This window comes from Chiloscyllium plagiosum, unplaced genomic scaffold, assembly GCF_037043375.1.
Source record: "Chiloscyllium plagiosum isolate Xiang-an unplaced genomic scaffold, Cpla_swu_hap1 HiC_scaffold_20, whole genome shotgun sequence".
Classification (NCBI taxonomy): Eukaryota; Metazoa; Chordata; class Chondrichthyes; order Orectolobiformes; family Hemiscylliidae; genus Chiloscyllium; species Chiloscyllium plagiosum.
In genome coordinates, this window is record NW_028270158.1 from 999,666 (window position 1) to 1,018,969 (window position 19,304).

The following is a 19,304-nucleotide window of genomic DNA, read 5'->3' on the forward strand; positions in this document are numbered from 1 at the left end:
CTCCAGCTCTGCATTTTGATTTCTGCTTTTCTTTGGTTTGGAAATAGTCTGAATGGGATTCTGAAATCGGTTTAAAAACACTGTTCAAATGCTAATTGCTTAACACCACCAGCTAATCAGGGTCTCTCGGTATTATGCCTCTGCCTTTTCTGTATTGGTGGCTCATTAACATAGTAGTTGATGCGTGGCGCTGGAAAGCCACAGCAGGTCAGATAGCATCCGAAGACCCTGGAGAGTTTACGTTTCGATCATAAGCTCTTCCTCATTTCTGATGAAGAGCTTATGCTCAAAACGTCGACACTCCTGCTCCTCAGATGCTGCCTGACCTGCTGCGCTTTTTCAGTGCCACACTTTTGACTCTGATCGCCATCTACAGTCCTCACTTTCTTACAATAGTTGATGTATTACCTATTTACAAAGGTAATAGAAATTAATCAGTAAACTTTTGAGCGTGGATCTTGGTGGGTGAAACTTTGAGCAGGCTCAAAGGCCAACAATCTTTTCTGCCTCAAAACAGACTTAGGGTCTGGAAAATATTTGAGAAGGCATTTGATGTCAGATTCGTGCTTTTGTTGGGTACTCCATAATCAAAATGATGGAGCGGGACACAGGGTGGTGCTGTGGTGACAGGTACATGAAAAATGCCATTGTACCACCATGCTACAGAGTAAGTGAATCAACTATGTCAGTGAAAATGGAAAATTCTAATTTTAGTAATTAGTTAGTCACAGTTTTATTCTAGATGGTGTAGAGTGATTGTAGTTTAACCCATCCAGCAACAAGAATATTGCAAGTGTGCAATTTAGAACAAAGAACAGTATAGCACAGTACAGGCCCTTGAAGATCAACCTAACCTACACACCCCTCAATTTATGATTGTCCATGCGCTTGTCCGGCAGTCGCTTGAATGTCCCTAATGTCTCTGACTCTACACAAAGAGTGGTGGGTGTGTGGAATGCACTGCCAGTGGTGGTAGTAAAGAACCCACTTCTGACATCTCCCGTATACCTTCCTCCAAATCACCTTAAAATTATGACCCTCGTGATAGCCATTTCTGCCTGGGGAAAAGTCTCTGGTTATCTACTCTATCTATGCCTCTCATCACCTGTATACCTCTATCAAGTCACCTCTCTTCCTTCTTCTCTCCCATGTGAAAAGCCCGAGCTCAGTCAACCTCTCTGCATAAGACAAGCCCTCCAATTCAGGCAGCATCCTGGTCAATCTCCTCTGCACCCTCTCTAACGCAACTACATCCTCCCTAGAATGAGGCAACCAGAAATGGACACAAGTATGGCCTAACTCGGGTTTTATAGAGTTGCAGCACACAGCTCTTAAACTCAATTCCCCCTGTTAAAGAAAGCCAAAATGTCACATGTCTTCTTAATAACCCTATCAATTTGAGTAGGGGAAAGTGAGGACTGCAGATGCTGGAGATCAGAGTCGAAGAGTGTGGCGCTGGAAAAGCACAGCTGGTCAGGCAGCATTCAAGAAGCAGGAGAATCGACGTTTCAAGCATAAGCCCTTCATTCCACTTGGGTGGCAACTTTGAGGGATCTATATATTTGGACCAATATCCCACTGTTCCTCCACACTGTCAAGAATCCTGTTTTTAACCCTGTATTCAGCATTCGAATTCGACCTTCCAAAATGAATCACTTCTCATTTATCCAGGTTGAACTACATCTACCACTTCTCAGCCCAGCTCTGCAGCCCATCAATGTCTTGTTGTAGCCTGCAACAACCCTTGATACTATCTACAACAGCACCAACCTTAGTGTCATCGGCAAACTTACTAACCCATTCTTTCAATTCCTCATCTCAGTCATTTATAAAAACTACAAAGAGCTGAGACCCGAGAACATTTGAGCTCGGACAAATATTTGCTAGGACAAATGTTCGGCACAACATCGTGGGCCGAAGGGCCTGTTCTGTGCTGTATTGTTCTATATTCTAACAGATCCCTACGGGACACCACTGGTCACTGACCTCCATGCAAGAACACTTTCCATCCAGTATCACTCACTGTCTTCTTTCAGCCAGCCAATTCTGTATCTAGGCAGTCAGATTTCCCTGTATCCCATACCTCCGAACTTTATGAATGAGCCTACCATGAGGAACCTTATCAAATGCCTTACCAAAATCCATATATACCACTTCCACTACTCAACCTGTCTCGTCACATCCTCAAATAACTCAATAAGGCTTGTGAGGTATGACCTGCCCCTCATGCTGACTACATTTAATAAAACTATTCTTTTCCAAATAGAAATAAATCCTCTCTCTCAATCCTTTCCAGTACCTTGCTTACCATAGATGCAAGACTAACTGGTTGTAATTCCTAGGGATTTCCCCATTTCTTGAATAGAGGAACAACAATCACCTCCCTCCAATCATCTGGTACTATTCCCGTGGAGAGCGAGGATGCAAAGATTATCACCAGAGGCACAGCAATCTCATTCCTCGCTTCCCGTAGTAACCTTGGATATATCTACTCCATCTCTGGGGACTTATCTATCTTAATGCATCCCAGAGTTTCCAGCACATCCACTTTCTTAATATCAATCTGTTCAAGCCTATTAACATGGTCCACAGTGTTCTAACCATCAACAAGGTCCCCCTCTCTCTAGTGAATACTTAAGCAAAAAACTCATTTAGGGCCTCCCCTACCACTTCAGACTCCAGCTCCCTCCGCTATCCCTGATCTGTTCTACCCTCTCTCTGATCATTCTCTTATTCCTTACCTTAGTGTAGAACACCTTTGGGTTTTCCCTGATCCTTCCCATCAAGGCTTTTTTGTGCCCCCTCCTCGCTCTCCTCAGTCCATTTTTGAGTTCTTTCCTAGCTACCCTGTAATCCTCTAAAGCTGTGCCAGATCCTTGTTTACTCAAGCTTAAGCTTCCTTCATCCCCTTGACAAGAAGCTCCTCTTCTCTTGTCGTCCAAGGCTCCTTCATCTTACCATTCCTTGCCTCAGTGGGACTTTCTTGGAAAAAAGTGGAAGCAAAACTCAAATTGGCATGTTTTAAATATGGTGAAAACTTAAAAATGTTGGTATTCTGAGGGTCCTGGGAATTTGTACACGTATGACAGAAATTTACCATTCCAGGTACAGCAAACGATTAGGAAGGCGAGTAGAATGCTCATCTTTAACACTCTTACAATCTAATCTCTTTGTAATAATGTCTTGCTGCAATTGTATAGGACCTTGATGAGACTACACCAGGAGTACATTATTGAATGGAGTTCACATTTTTTAAAATTCATTCGTTTGTGGGTTGTGGGTGTCGCTGTTTTGCTAGCAATTATTGCCAGTCCCTAGTTGCCCTTGAGAAGGTGGTGCCGAGCCGCCTTCTTGAACCGCTGCAATTCACCTGCCGTGGGTTGACCCACAATGCCATTAAAGGGGGGTATTCTAGGATTTTGACCCAGCAACAGTGATATATTTCCAAGTCAGGGTGGTGAGTGGCTTGGAGGGTGGTGTTCCCACGTATCTGCTGCCCTTCTTCTCCTAGATCAAAGTGGTCACGGGTTTGGAAGGTTCTGTCAAAGTATCTTTGGTGAATTTCTACAGTGCATCTTGTAAATGCAGCTACTGAGTGTCGGTGGTAGAAGAAGTGGACGCTTGTGAAAGTGGTGCCAATCAAGCGGGCTACATTGTCCTGAATGGTGTCAAGCTTCTTGAGTGTTGTTAAGGCTACACCCATTCAAGCAAGTGGAAAATATTCATCACACCACTGAATGACAGGCTTTGGGGAGTCAGGTGGTATGTTACTTGCTGCAGTATTCCTAGCCCCCCACCTGCTCCTGTAGCCACTGTGTTTAAATGGTGAGTCCGATCACCCCGCAAGAGGTTGACAGTGGGAAATTCAATGATAGTAATATCTTTGAATGTCAAGGGATGGTGGTTAGATTATCTTTTATTGGTGATAGTCATAGCCTGGCATTTGTGTGGCATGAATGTTGCTTGCCGCTTACCAGTCCAAGCCTGGATTTGTCCAGATCTTGTTGCAATTGGACACGGGCTGCTTCGTTATCTGAGGAATCACGAATGGTGCTGAACATTGTTTACTGATGATTGCACATTCTCATTTCTAACCTCAGACACTACCCTGAGGAACTCCTGCAGAAATGTCCAAGAGCTGAGATGACTGACTTCCAACAAGAGGCATTTGGATGGGTATATGAATAAGAAGGGTTTGGAGGGATATGGGCCGGGTGCTGGCAGGTGGGAGTAGATTGGTTCTATGCTGTACATCTCTATGACTCTACAACTAAGCACGATGTGAAGATGCCGGTGTTGGACTGGTGTGGACAAAGTCATAAGTCATATGACACCAGGTTATAATCCAACAGGTTTATTTGAAATCACAAGCTTTCATAGCGCTGCACCTTTGTCAGGTGGAGGGAAGCACACAGGCACAGCATTTATATGCAGACAAATAATGGTAAAATAATTCTAAGTAATTAAGAGGATGAAAACAAATACAAATAGTGAGTGGAGTAATGACAGGCTGAATAACAATTCTTTGAAGGTGATCAAAAGTGTCGAACAGTCTAAGTCAAGTATCAACAGCTGATCAGCAAGTGAAGGGATGACCTATGATCTAATTAATAATTACAAAAAAAATCAAAATAGGATGGTGCAAGAGTCAAACCAAATGGCTCGAATAACATGATAGGTATGAGGCGCATGATGAGGGTTTAACCAAAGTAAGAAATAATCCAAAACTATACAAAATAAGTAAAGTACAGAGAGAATGAGTTATCAAGGTGATGGCATCAAAACAGCACAGTAAGGAAGATTTTACACAGAACATTATGGTAGGGTTACATGGAGCGCAACCTGAACCCAAGATCACAATTGAGGTCCCCCTCATGGGTATTGTTCGGTCTTCTGATTTTGTCCAACAACCACCTTCCAGAAAATTTGCCCCCAGTTTCCCATCAATTCCAGTTTTGCCAAGGCTCCTTAATGCCACATTCCATCAAATGCAGTTTTGATGCCAAGGACTGTCACACTTACCTCACCTCTGGAATTCAGTCCTATTGTCCACTCTCAAAGCAAGGTTGTAATGGGGTCAGGAGCGGAATTATCCTGGCAGAACCCAAACTGGACGCTACTAAGCAGATTACTCCTGAGGAGGTGCTGCTTGATAGCACTAATGATGATACCTTCCATCATATCTAAACTCAGATGACGGTAAGAAAAAGGAGTCGGCCATTTGGCCCTTGGCCTGCTTCATAATTCAAGATCATTGCTGATCTGATTATTGCCTTACATCCACTTTCCTGTACCCCAATCTCTGATATTAACTGAATTTCAAAAGCGAACAACCCTCAAAGAGGAAATTCCCTCATGCATCTTCAATGAGAGACTTCTTATTCACAAATTGAGTCCCATTTCTAGACTCGAAATGTGTTGCTGGAAAAGCGCAGCAGGTCAGGCAGCATCCTGAAGAAGGGCTCATGCCCAAAACATCGATTCTCCTGCTCCTTGGATGCTGCCTGACCTGCTGCGCTTTTCCAGCAACACATTTTCAGCTCTGATCTCCAGCATCTGCAGTCCTCACTTTCTCCTCCATTTCTAGACTCCCCCATGAGGGGGAAATATCCTGTCATCAATCCTGCCAAATCTCCTCAGAATTTTAAATGTTTTATTAAAATCATCAGTTTTTTAAAGTTCTAAAATGAACTAATTCAAAACTTCCATCAAGAGATGAACCTCTCAAAGTGATATGAATTCAGTGGGCTAACAGGCTTCCTTTTGCATTATAACAACTGATGTGGGTCCTTATTGCCAACAGATAGTGACGGTACACCATTATTACAGGCTGCATATTAACCCTGGTCTCAGGATTTTCTATTGTTTCCATGTAATCCAGAAACTGCTGGGTCATAAAGTGCACATTTTAAACTTGTGTGAACCAAATGTCTTCATCCCAGAAGAATGAAAGTAAATCATTCCCCCAACACACAGCCCAAATATATTCTCCACAAACAGCAATGAGATAAATTACTAGACAGTCTGTATTATTGAGGAATTGTTGAGTCCCCTGCTTTTTTGTTCAAAAATGCTAGACAATCCACTCTAATCATCGTTGAATATCTTACCCAAAAGACAACCACCCCAAAATAACAGCACCGCATAGTAAACTGATGGTACAGATTACAGGCAATTCTTCCAGAATGCAATTGTTGCACACATGTGCAATCCTGAGCTAGCCAAAAATAGCACAATACAAACAACACTTAAAAGTGTTGGTGATCTCTTCGCATTATAGCCAACACACACTTTAAAAGCTTGTGCTTTAGAATTAGCATTCCCTATTTGCCCAATCACTTTACAGCCAATTAAAGAAAGAAATGTGATAACAGAACTGCCTGTACATATTTAAATCCAGAGTAGGGCTTGAACTAAGATTTCATAGAATACAGAACATTACAGCATAGTACAGGCCCTATAGTATTGCACCGACCTGTGAACCAATCTGAAGCCCATCTAACCTACACTTTTCCAGTTTTATCCATATATTTATCCAATGACCATTTAAATGCCCTTAAAGTTGGCGAGTCTACTACTGTTGCAGACAGAGAGAGCGTTCCACGCCAATGTTACACTAAGTTTAAAAAAAACTACTTCTGGTACCTGTCCTATATCTATCATCCTGCAATTTAAAGCTGTGGCCCTTCGTGCTAGCTATCACCGTCCAAGGAAAAAGGCTCTTACTGTCCACTCTATCGAACCCTCTGATTATCTTGTGTGTCTCAATTAAGTCACCTTTCAACTTTCTTCTCCAACAAAAAACAGCCTCAAGTCCTTCAGCCTTTCGTCATAAGACCTTCCCTCCATATCAGGCAAAATCCTTGTAAATCTCCTCTGGACCCTTTCCACATTGTTCCTATAATATGGTGACCAGAACTGTACACAATACTCAAACTGCAGCAGCACCAGCGTTTTATACAGGTACACCATGACTTGGTGGCTCCGAAACGCAATCCCTCGACCAATAAAAGCTAACACACCGTAGGCCTTCTTAATAACCCTATCAACCTGGGTGGCACTACGCACACGGACACTTGAGATTTCTCTGTTCATCTGCACTACCAAGAATCTTACCGTTAACCCAGTACTCTTTATTCCTGTTGCTCCTACCAAAGTGAACTATCTCCATTTGCCACCTCTCAGCCCAGCTCTGCAGCTTATCTATGTCCCTCTGTAACCTGCAACATTCTTTGCACTATTCACAACTCCATCGACAATAATGTCATCTGCAAATTTACTAACCCATTGTTCTATGCCCTCATCCAGATCATTTATAAAAATGACAAACAGCAGTGGCCCCAAACAGATCCTAGCGATACACCACTAGTAACTCAGCTCCAAGGTGAGCATTTCCCATCAACCACCACTGTTTTCTTTCAGCTCGACAATTTCTGATCCAAACCACAAGCACCCTGAATCCCATGCCTCCGTATTTTGCGCAATAGCCTACCATGTGACCCCTTATCAAATGCCTTACTGAAATCCATATACATGACATCAACCGCTTTACGCTCATCCACCTGTTTGGTCACCTTCTCAAAGAACTCAATAAGGTTTGTGAGGCACGACTTACCCTTCACAAAACCATCCCTATCAAGTTATTCCTTCTTACATGATTATAAATCCTATCTCTTCCAACACTTAACCCACAACCAAAATAAGGCTCACTGGTCTTCTGTTACCAAAGTTGTCTCTACTCTCCTCCTTGAAGAGGACATTTGTTATCCTCCAGTTTTATAGCACTATTCATGTAGACAATGACAACATAAAGATCAAAGCTCAAGGCTCTGAATCTCCTCCCTGGCTTCCCAGAGAATCCTAGGATAAATCCCATCGGGCCAAAGGGCCTTATATATTTTCACCCTTTCCAGAATTGCTCACACCTCCTCATTGTGAACCTCAATCTCGTCTCGTCTCATAGCCTGTATCTCAGTATTCTCGACAACATTGTCTTTTTCCAGTGTGAATACTGACGAAAATTATTTAGCGCTTCCCCTATTTCCTTGGACTCCACACACAACTTCCCACTATTATCCTTGATTGGCCCTAATCATTCTCTTGTCATTTTTTTTTTTTATTCCTGACATACAATAGAAAGCTTTAGGGCTTTCCTTGATCCTACCTGCCAGAGACATCTCATGTCCCCTCCTGACTCTTCTTAGCTCTCTCTTTAGGTCTTTCCTTGCTAATCTGTAACTCTCAAGCGCCCTTAATCAGCCTTCACGTCTCATCCTAACACAAGACTTCTTCTTCTTCGACAAGAAATTCAACTTCCTTAGTAAACCACGGCTCCCTCACTCAACCACTTCTGCCCTGCCTGACAGGTACATACTCATCAAGGACACGCAGTAGCTGTTCCTTGAATAGGGTCCACATTTCAATTGTGCCCATTCCCTGCAGTTTCCTTCCCATAATCTGCATCCTAAATTTTGCTTAATCACATCATAATTGCCCTTTCCCTAGCTATAGCTCTTGCCCTGTGTTACTTACCTATCTCTTTCCGTTGCTAAAGTAAACATAACGAATTGTGCTCACCTACCTCCAAATCTAACACCTGGCTAGGTTCATTACCCAGTACCAAATCCAATGTGGCCTTGACCCTTGTTGGCCTGTCTACATACTGCGTCAGGAAACCCTCCTGCACACATTGGACAAAAATTGATCCATCTAAAGTACTTGAACTATTCCAGTCAATATTTGGAAAGTTCAAGTCCCCCATAACAACTACCCTGTTACTCCCGCTTCTATTTAGAATCGTCTTTGCAATTTTTTCTTGTATATCTCTGGAACTATTTGGAGGCCGTTAGAAAACCCCAATAGGGTGACCTCTCCTTGCCTGTTTCTAACTTCAGCTCATACTTCCTCAGTAGACGAGTCCTTTCTGCCACAATACTGTTCTCGACTAAAAATGCCACACCTCCCCCTCTTTTACCATCTTCTCTAATCTTACTGAAACATCTAAACCCCAGAACCTGCAACAACCATTCCTGTCTCTGCTCTATCCATGTCTCCGAAATGGCCACATCAAATTCCCATGCTGCAGCTTCACCCACCTTATTCAATTGCTACCACTGAGCTAAACTGGACACTAAAATAATCTGTACTTTCCTGTGTTATAGAATGGTAAATATCATAAGCATCTAGAAGTAGCAAGCCATTTACTAATACAAAGCAAAATAGAAGCACTAACTATTCAGAATTTCAACAGTCAAGTTGTTTAAAACATTACAATGTCAATGAAGGTAGAATAATTATGTAATCTGTATTGCAATTTCAAATTTTTGCCTGGTGTTTTAAAATTCCAGGTTTTAAAACTCATTAATTTACACAAAGACAACAAAATAACTAACCTGTACATTTTCTATAATTTCTTGTACACGAGTTAGTAAGGCACTTTTTCTCGCTTTCTGCCGCTTGAGCTCCAATTCCACAGCTTTTTGTCTGTACTGCTGCATCTCCAGCTTCCTTTCACTATTCATCTGTAATAGGAAAAGTTACCTTACTTCAGTATGATGGTAAGAAAGCTTTCAGCAAATCTAAAGCTCATTAGATCCAATTTCAACCTTCAAAAACCAACCTTATTCAGAAGTACCTGCACTATGTATTGTAAATACCACTTATTCGCTCCATTAGTTAGATGATGAATAACTCAATGCTGAAATAAAAGTTATCAAATAACCAGCTAAAGCTTGGTTGTTGACTCAGCTCATGAAAGCTCATAACTATTGTTTAAAGTATTTTCCGATTTCAAAGACGCTGTGCTTATGAAGCTTTCATTGACTAAGTAACCCAAGTCAACACATGATCTTTGTTTAAACATAGTTGTCGACAATAATGCCAACTATCGTTTTACAAGACAGAAGGCTGTCACTAAGATCTTTTGCTTTAAAAAGATATTCTAGTCAAACAAGACAAACAAACCAAAATACCTTAGCAAATATATTTAATTAAAATATTGGCTTCCATAAATCTGTTTCACAAATCATCCACTTCTTTCTATTGCCTCTAAGTAGCTTTGGACAAAACTGAGTAGAGATAACCAAGATGGCTGTAAAAACCAAAACAACTTGCTATTATGTACCCACCTTTGTGAACTTATGCAATAGTCTGTACCTAGTTCATAAGTCGAGGAATAGGAGGTCGTTCAGCCCCTTTAGCCTGCTCAGCCATTTAATAGCATCATAACTAATCCAGCATTCCTCACATTCATTTTCTTGCATTTTCCCATAATCCTTGATTCTCCTAATCAAGAATCTCAGAATTAAATATACAGAAGGACTCTGCCCCCACAGCTCCATGTGGCAAGGAGCTCAAGAGACACTCAACCCTGAGAAAAAATTCTTCATCACAATTTTAGATTGGTATCCCTTTATTAGATTAGATTAGATTACATTACATTACAGTGTGGAAACAGGCCCTTCGGCCCAACAAGTCCACACCGACCCGCCGAAGCGCAACCCACCCATACCCCTACATTTACCCCTTACCTAACACTACAGGAAATTTAGCATGGCCAATTCACCTGACCTGCACATCTGTGGACTGTGGGAGGAAACCGGAGCACCCGGAGGAAATCCACGCAGACACGGGGAGAACGTGCAAACTCCACACAGTCAGTCGCCTGAGGCGGGAATTGAACCCGGGTCTCTGGCACTGTGAGGCAGCAGTGCTAACCACTGTGCCACCCGACTATGGCCTCTGGTCCTAGACTCTCCCATGAGGGGAAACATCCTTTCAGCACTTACCCTGTCAAGCGCCTTAAGAATCCAAAATGTTTTAGTGCGTTCATTCTTCCAAAGTCCAGCGAGGAGAGTCCCAAACTATTTCGCCGTTGTTCATAAAACAATCCCTCCATACCAGGAATTATCCTAGTGAATCTTCTCTGAACTGCCTCCAAATTAAGTGACCTCTTTCTTGAAATAAGGGGAGCAAAACTACTCTCAGTACTCCAGTTGCTGTGTCTCTTCCCTACTCTTTTCCTCCAAACTCCTTGAAATATGGGCCAACATTCCAAAAGCTTTCCTGATTACCTCATGCACATGTGTACTAGCTTTCTGCATTTCATTCACAAAGTATACCCAAGTCCCCTTACGTTGCAGCTTTCTGACTTTTTCTCCATTTAAATAACATTCTGTTCTTTTGTTCTCCTTTCCAAAATGAACAAGTTGATTTGTCAAACACTTTTTGAAAGACCAAATACAATGTATCGACTGGCTCCACTCTATTCGCTCGTCTAGACTGCCTCAAAAAACACTATTTCCCTTTCATGAAGTCATACTGATTTTGCTTTATTAGATTAAGATTATCCATATGTACTACTGCTTCCTTAATAATTGATTAAAAAAAATTTTAACAAATGTTAGTCTAATCAGCGCATAGTTAAGCACTTCTTTCCCTTCCTTTGCTCTTGAAGAAGTGTCAACATTGGTAGTTTTCCAATCCTCCAGTACTTCTTCAGAATCAAAAGGATTCTTGGAAAATCACATCCAATATCTCTGTAGCTACTTCTTTTGGGATGCCAGGTTGCAAGCCATCAGGGCCAGGGAGCTTACCTGCGTTTAGTCCCATTTCTTTCTTTAATACTGCTTCTCTGGTGACTGTATTTCATTGCCACGAGTCGCGTACCCCAGCTCCACATTTTTTAGTATTAATGATTTTGAGTTAGCCAATGTACAATACAGAACCCAGTTTGAGTTAGTTCGCCAACCTAAGATACTTTTCAATGAAGAGCTGGTAAATATCAGGTGCCTAAACTTAGATGAAATTTAGAACCTGAACAACGTGTGTTAAGTATAAAACATAAACAAAAATTAGATTTTTTAGAAAGAGGTTAAAATTCCCCTGACTGAAACAGTATCAAACATAAGGACCAGGCAGCTTTTTTTCCCTAATTTGCTTTTGAAATACAGAAACGATTGCATTCCAAAGTAGGCTAAACCAATTATGAAATCCACTCTTCAAGCAACAAAAGGGAAGAGATGTCAAAGAAAATCCCACAATTGCTTAACCACCTGCGCTTTATTCAAGCAAAAAGAATCAGGAAAAGACAGAAGACGTACTGAAATGGAAAGCAAGTCCTTCAGTGATAGAATCAAAACAAGAGAAGCAACACAACATGGAGACAATAAAGGTAAGACTTCGACTATATCCTTTGAAAATGCAATGTTTTATGAGATCTATTATGTTATATAAAATGTATCTGTGGCTTATTGTCCCTCACCTTGTAGATATAGTTTAAAAACAAATTGCATAATTGAAATGTAGTCATGTGAATCTTCTAATGGAAGCAGGAAGCCAAGGACATGAAAGATTTGAGGCAAACTGCCAAACACCAATAAAGTTTGCATCAATTACAAAGTCAAGATTAGAGTGGTGCTGGAAAAGCACAGCAGGTCAGGCTGGAGCAGGAAAATCGACGTTTTGGGCAAAGGCACTTCATCAGGAATGAGGCTGGGAGCCTCGGGGGTGGAGAGACAAATACGAAGAGGGTGGGGCTGGAGGGAAGGTAGTTGAGAATGCAATAGTGGATGACAGTGGGGGTGAAGGTGATCGATCAGAGAGGAGGGTGGAGCGGATAGGTGGGAAGAAAAATTGACAGGTGGGACAGGTCAGGAGGACAGTGCTGAGCTGGAAAGTTGGAACTGGGGTAAGGTGGGGAGAGGGGAAATGAGGAAAGTCCACATTAACGCCATAGGGTTGAAGGGTCCCGAGGCAAAAGATGAGGCGTTCTTCTTCCAGGCACCAGGTGGTGAGGGAATGGCAGTGGACGTGGCCCAGGAACTGCATGTCCTTGGCAGAGCGGGAAGAGGAGTTGAAATGTTTGGCCACAGGGCAGTGGAGTTGATTGGTGCGGGTGTCCCAGAGATGTTCTCTGAAGCGCTCTGTAAGAAGGCGTCTGGTCTCCCCAACGTAGAGGAGACCGTATTGGGAGCAGCAGACATAATAAATGACGTGTGGAAGTGCAGGTGAAATTTTGATGGATGTGGAAGGCTCCTTTGAGGCCTTTGACGAAAGTGAGGGGGGGGGGGGGGGGGGGAGGTGTGGGCGCATGTTTGCAATTCCTGCCGGAAGGGGAGGGATGATTGTTGGGGGCGTGGGCATGACCAAGGAGTCGCAGAGGAAATGGTCTTTGCGGGAAATGGACAGGGGCGGGGAGGGAAATATATCCCTGGTGGTGGGGTCCATTTGTAGGTGGCAGATATGTCGTATGATACAATTTATGCGGAGGGGTTGGTAGGGTGGAAGGTGAGGACCAGGGGGATGGTGGTTCTGTCCTTGTTGCGGTTGGAGGGATGGGATTCGAGGACAGGGGTTCAAGGGCAGAGGGGCAGGATGTCGATGAGATGCTTTGGAGGGCATCTTTAACCACATGGGTGGGCAAGTTGTGGTCTTTGAAGAAGGCGGCCATTTGGTGTGTTCTGTGGTGGAACTGGTCCTCCTGGGAGCAGAAGCGACGGAGGTGGTGGAATTGGGAATACTTTTGCAGGAGGTAAGTGAGAGAAGGTGGGCAACAAGGACAGAATCCCCACCCCCCCCCAGTCCTCACCTTCCACCCCACCAACCTCTTCATAAATCGCATCATCCATCGACATTTCCACCACCTACAAACAGACCCCAGCACAAGGGATATATTTCCCTTCCCACCCCTATCTGCTTTCTGCGGAGACCGTTCCCTCCGCGACTACCTGGTCAAGTCCACGCACCCCCAACAACCCACCCTCCCCTCTGGCACCTTCCCCTGCCATTGCAGGAATTGCAAAACATGCGCCCATACCTCCTACCTCACCTCCATCCAAGGCCCCAAAGGAGCCTTCCACATCCATCAGAGTTTTACCTACACTCCCACACCTGTCATTGTATCCATTGCTCCCGATGCGGTCTCCTCTGCATTGGAGAGACTGGATGCCTTCTCACAGAGTGCTTCAGAGAACATCTCCAGGATACCCATACCAATCAACCCCACCACCCCGTGGCCGAACATTTCAATTCCCCCTCCCACTCTGCCGAGGATATGTAGTTCCTGGGCCTCCTCCACCACCGCTCCCTCACCACCCGACGCCTCAGAACCCTTCAACCCCATGGCATTAATGTGGATTTCACCAGTTTCCTCATTTCCCCTCCCCCACCTTACCCCAGTTCCAACCTTCCAGCTCAGTACCATCCTCATGACCTGTCCCATCTGTCAATCTTCCTTCCCACCAATCCGCACTACTCTCCTCTCCGACCTATCACCTTCACCCTCACCTCCATCCACCTATTGCACTCTCAGCTTCCTTCTCTCCAGCCCCACTCCCCACCTCCCATTTATCTCTCCACCCCTGAGGCTCCCAGCCTCATTCCTGATGAAGGGCTTTTGCCCAAAAGATTGATTTTCCTGCTCCCTTGGATGCTGCCTGACTTGCTGTGCTTTTCCAGCACTACTCTAATCTTGACTCTGATCTCCAGCATCTGCAGTTCCCAATTCTGTCTTCTCAATTACAAGGTTATAATCATTAATATCCGTTCGAACTAGGTGTCTTTTTTTTATTCAACACAGGACAGGAAATGCAGTTGTGTTAGCGGTTAGATGTGCATGGAATAACACTCCAAGGTGTTTCACTTTCAATCTTCAGTCTTTAATTTTGTATGTATGTATGCGTGGAAAATAATAATTTGTATTAAGAACCATCAACATCATGTTCTGAACAAGTGTATTTTAGATTTCAGAAAGAAAAGCAATAAGTAAAACATATATTGGTCCTAATTTCCATTAATATAATAATGACATTTAATTTTTTTTCATTAAATCAAGAGTCATACCAGAGGACAGAGTGCAGCAATCCCGTGGAAGTGGATAACAGAATTGTTCTTTGGCCACACTGACTCAAATGATTTATTTTCCACCATCTCAGTCTGAATCCTGGCTAAATGTCTATTGCAAAACTCCTCATAATCCTCCATTCTCATCTGCTAAACATTTCTTCTATAGCTGTAAAACAAAGTGAATTACAGGTTAGTGGGATCACAACTGCCATTCCAAATAAACTAGTTGTACAACTCCAAATATATTTCAGACAGCTATTTTTCTCACCAATATAAAACTAATTTATATTGCTAATGTTGGAAACAATGTAGGGTGCTGTGCTACTCTGACTTTTGCAAAAGATTATGTGAATAGTCTTTTACCTTACAAGTGCAACCAATCCACATTACCCAAAACTGCATGTTCGTTATTTGGATTTCAAAATTTCCTTAAACTTCTGTTTCAACCATTTTTCGGTCATTAGGGTATCATAGATATGCAAACAAGACGTGATTTAATCAATATCATTTTTAAAATCATCAGCTCATTTCATTCAACAAAGCCATGAGGTTCTTCTGTATTTTCACCAAAAGAAATATCTCCCTAAAATTACCCAATAGTGACAAAACCTGTAGTAAAACACAATTTAATAAAAATCTTTGTGCAGATCACACTTATTTCATAACATTTTTCAGAAGTGTTTTATGTTTTACCAGCTAAGGTAAATACTGCAAATGCAAGTCTCTAATTTATCTGGTTCGAACAGAAAACACTGACATAGGGTTCCTGTACTTAACTACAGTTTATCACAAAAAGTACATTCTAATCAGTTATGAACAATCAACATATGGCTCTATAAGTGAAAATACTAATTCCTCTCTTAAAATGCCTAGACATACACAAAGAAATGGTTTTATAGGTGGAAGGAAGAAAGAAACAGTTAAACAGTATCGACAGGGTTCATTGAGATGTTGCTTCATGCCTGCCAATACTATGTTGCTCATTCTCTTCTTTGCAGAAGACACACATCAATTGGTATATTGTCTACAAAGCCTCTTTGTTATCAATTAAAGACAAAACCAGCTGCAACTTTCTTCTGGTTTCAGGTATTTTTAATGCCAAAATAAAAAGAAAAACAAACCACTCTTAGAGCATTACCATTCTCACCCACAAGGGATTCAGCTAATCAGAAATAAATCAGGAGTGTTGGCAGGCTAAAGATCTTTCAATCCAAGACTAGTCACAATGTAACAAACTAATCAGCAACTTGTTACTGGCAAAAACTGCAGCCTGCACATACTCCACTGTACTGTACCATCTACAAACAACCACCACCCACTGCTGCTTGAACAAAGTTGCAGTGTAATCGCTACATGCTGAGCTTCACCAACACTTTTAAAACCTGCAGTCATTCCTTCCTCAATGTTTGGTTTCAAAAGTCCTTTTCAGGTTTTAGTCCATAGTCAAAAATATATAAAATGAAATTGTGGTCTTCATAGAAGTTATTCACACATATATAATGAATGATTTGTCATGTATGTTACAGTGAATAATAATTCACAGATAAACCACATTTAAAACGAATTCTCCATGTAAATAACTTTTTCCTTTCTCCCAATGCAATATGACAAATGTGACATTGCAAAAAAATTCACATGCAGCATAAACAATGGTTTGTTTCTAACAATTCTCAGTAATTCTGTTGAAAATAGACTTGAACATCCCTCTCAATCCTATCTTAGTTAGATATAGTTTTGTTTGACTTGACTATAACATTCTGAAGCAATTAAAACAAACTATCAAGGCTCTACTTAACCCAAAATTACCTCAAGTGATCCTTCCAGGGCCAAACAAAAAAAAATTGCCCAGACCCGTGAAGCATATCTTGTTATTTTGCTTCCCAATTTTCACTCTTAAGAATTGAATTTAAGAATCTTCAAGTAAACAGTTAATTAGGGCTGATACCACTCAGTACTCTTTCTGAGGCAGAGGGAGAGATTATTCTTGGCTGTTCAGACACTAAAGAGGTATCAACAGGGCTTGTTTTACTTTGATCTCGCACAAGGAGTCACTTTGTCAAAAGGAGCTGAAGCACACATCAGAAATGGCTGGCTCGAGGACAATAAGACCAGGAGCAGAATTAGGCCATTTGGCCCACTGAATGGTGGTGCAGACTCAATCAAGACTGATCTACTTTGCAACCCCATTCTCCAGCCTTCTCCCTGTAACCCTTGATCGGTTTACCAATCAAGAACCTAGCTATCTTTGTCCTAAATACACTCAATGACTTGGCCTCACAGATTCCTGAAGAAGGGCTTATGCCCGAAACGTCGATTCTCCTGTTCCCTGGATGCTGCCTGACCTGCTGCGCTTTTCCAGCAATACATTTTCAGCTCACAGATATCAGCGCCAATGAGTTCCCCAGATTAAATACTCTAAGGCTGAAGAAATTCCTCCTCATCTTAGTTCTCGACAGTCATCCTTTCACTCTGTTCTTTCGAATCCTAGTCTCTCCTACTAATGGAAACATCTTCTCCACATCCACTCTATTCAGGCTTCTAAGTATACTGTAAGTTTCAATCAGATCTCCCCCTCATCTTTCTAACCTCCATCAAGTGAGACCCAAGAGTCCTCAACCATTCATCATCTGAGATCATTCTTGTAAACCTCCGCACCTCCACCAAGGCCAGAGCATCTTCCTTTATATACAGGGCCCAAAACTGTCCACAATATTCCAAATGCAGTCTGACCAACGACTTTTACTGCTGAAGTGTATATCACTATGCTTATATTCTAGCCTTCTCAAAATGAGTGCTTACTTAATTTCCTCCACTTAACTTTGTGTCCCTTGAACAGCTCTTTGTCTTTCAAACTACTAGTTGGTCTCAAAGTAGCTGTAAAATACTTTGACATAAAGCATTTGATTCAATTTCTCTCCTAGCAGCATCCAGCTGTTTGGGAGAAAAACAGATATGAAAATATTAAAAGTGGAGAAGAAATAAGACAAGTTGGTAATTGAGCCCATCATTCAATAAGATCCTGGCTAACTGAATCCAATTCACAACTCACCTTCCTGCCTGTCCTTTCTAACCACCAACTTCCTCAGTCCACTGCTGTTCACCCTGCCAACACACAACTGTGCAGCAATGCACAGATCGAATCACATCATCAAGTTCGCTGATGATACAACTGAAGTAGGTCTCTTCAGCACGAATGACAAGTCAACATATAGAGAGGAGGTGCAGCAGCTAACGGACTGGTGCAGAGCCAATCTGTCACTGAATGTGGACAAGATGATAGAGATGGTTGTTCACTTCAGGAGGCACGGAGCAACCACTCCGCTGGACATCGACTGCTCCCCCGTGGCGAACGTGAAGAGCACCAAATTTCTTGGTGTACACCTAGTGGAGAATCTCACTTGAACCCTCAACACCAGCTCCATAGCCAAGAAAGCCGAGCAGGGTCTCTACTTTCTGCACAGGCTGACAAAAGCGCACCTCCCAGCCCCTACCCTCACCACATTCTATAGAGGGTTCATTGAGAGTAGCCTGAGCTGCTGCATCACTGCCTGGTTCAGGAATTGCAACGTGTCGGATCATAAGAACCTTCAACAGATAGTGAGGATAGCTAAGAAGAGCTCAGAACATAGAACACAAAACATTACAGCGCAGAGCAGGCCCTTCAAACCTCGATGTTGCGCCGTCCTGTGGAACCAATCTGAAACCCAACTATCCTACCCTGTTCCATTATCATCCCTATGTTTATCTAATGACCATTTAAATGCCCTTAAACTTGGCAAGTCTGCTGCTGTTGCAGGCAGTGCTTTCCATGTCAATACTGCACTTAGTAAAGAAAGTACCTCCAACATCTGTCCTACATCTATCATCCTTCAATTTTAAGCTATGTCCCCTCATGTGAGCCATCCTTATCAGAGGAAAAAGGCTCTCATTGTGCACCCTATCTAACCCTCTGATTGTCTCAATTAAGTCACCTCTCAACCTCCTTCTCTCTAACCAAAACAACCTCAAATCCCTCAGCCTTTCCTAATAAGACCATCCCTCTATACCAGGCAACATTCTTGTAAATCTCCTGAACCCTTTCCAAAGCTTCCACATTATTCCCATAATACAGTGCCCAAAACTGTACGCAATACTCCAAGTGCAGCCGCACTACAGTTTTGTACAGCTGCAGCATGACTTTGTGGCTCCGAAACTCAATCCCTCTACCATTAAAAGCTAACACACCGTAGGCCTCCTTAACAATTCTATCAATCTGGGTGGCAGCTTTCAGGGATCGATGTACATGGACACCGAGATCTCTCTGCTCATCTACACTACTAATAATATTACCATTAGCCCAATATTCTTCCTTCTTGTTGCTCCTTCCAAAGTGAATCACCTCACACTTTTCTGCATTAAATTCCATTTGCCACCTCTCAGCCCAGCTCTGCAGCTTCCCTATGTCCCTCTGTAACCTGCAA

At 42.5% G+C, this 19,304-nt stretch overlaps 1 protein-coding gene and 1 long non-coding RNA gene across 5 annotated transcripts in view; one reads left to right on the forward strand and one right to left on the reverse strand.

Annotated features, from left to right (window-relative positions):
- Positions 1-19,304, reverse strand: part of ccp110 (centriolar coiled-coil protein 110) — an 89,172-nt gene that overhangs the window by 62,060 nt on the left and 7,808 nt on the right. For all 4 annotated transcript variants that reach the window (XM_087997582.1, XM_087997585.1, XM_087997584.1 and 1 more), the window contains 2 exons: positions 14,842-15,010; positions 9,393-9,521 (listed from right to left, as the gene is read on the reverse strand). In XM_087997582.1, the coding sequence (XP_087853708.1) occupies positions 9,393-9,521; positions 14,842-14,988 (276 nt within the window). In that variant the 5' untranslated portion in view covers positions 14,989-15,010. The remainder of the gene's footprint in view (positions 1-9,392; positions 9,522-14,841; positions 15,011-19,304) is intronic.
- Positions 582-14,956, forward strand: LOC148146558 (uncharacterized). The gene is made up of 3 exons (XR_015760523.1): positions 582-667; positions 12,070-12,172; positions 14,834-14,956. It is a non-coding gene; the product is annotated as an uncharacterized LOC148146558 (long non-coding RNA).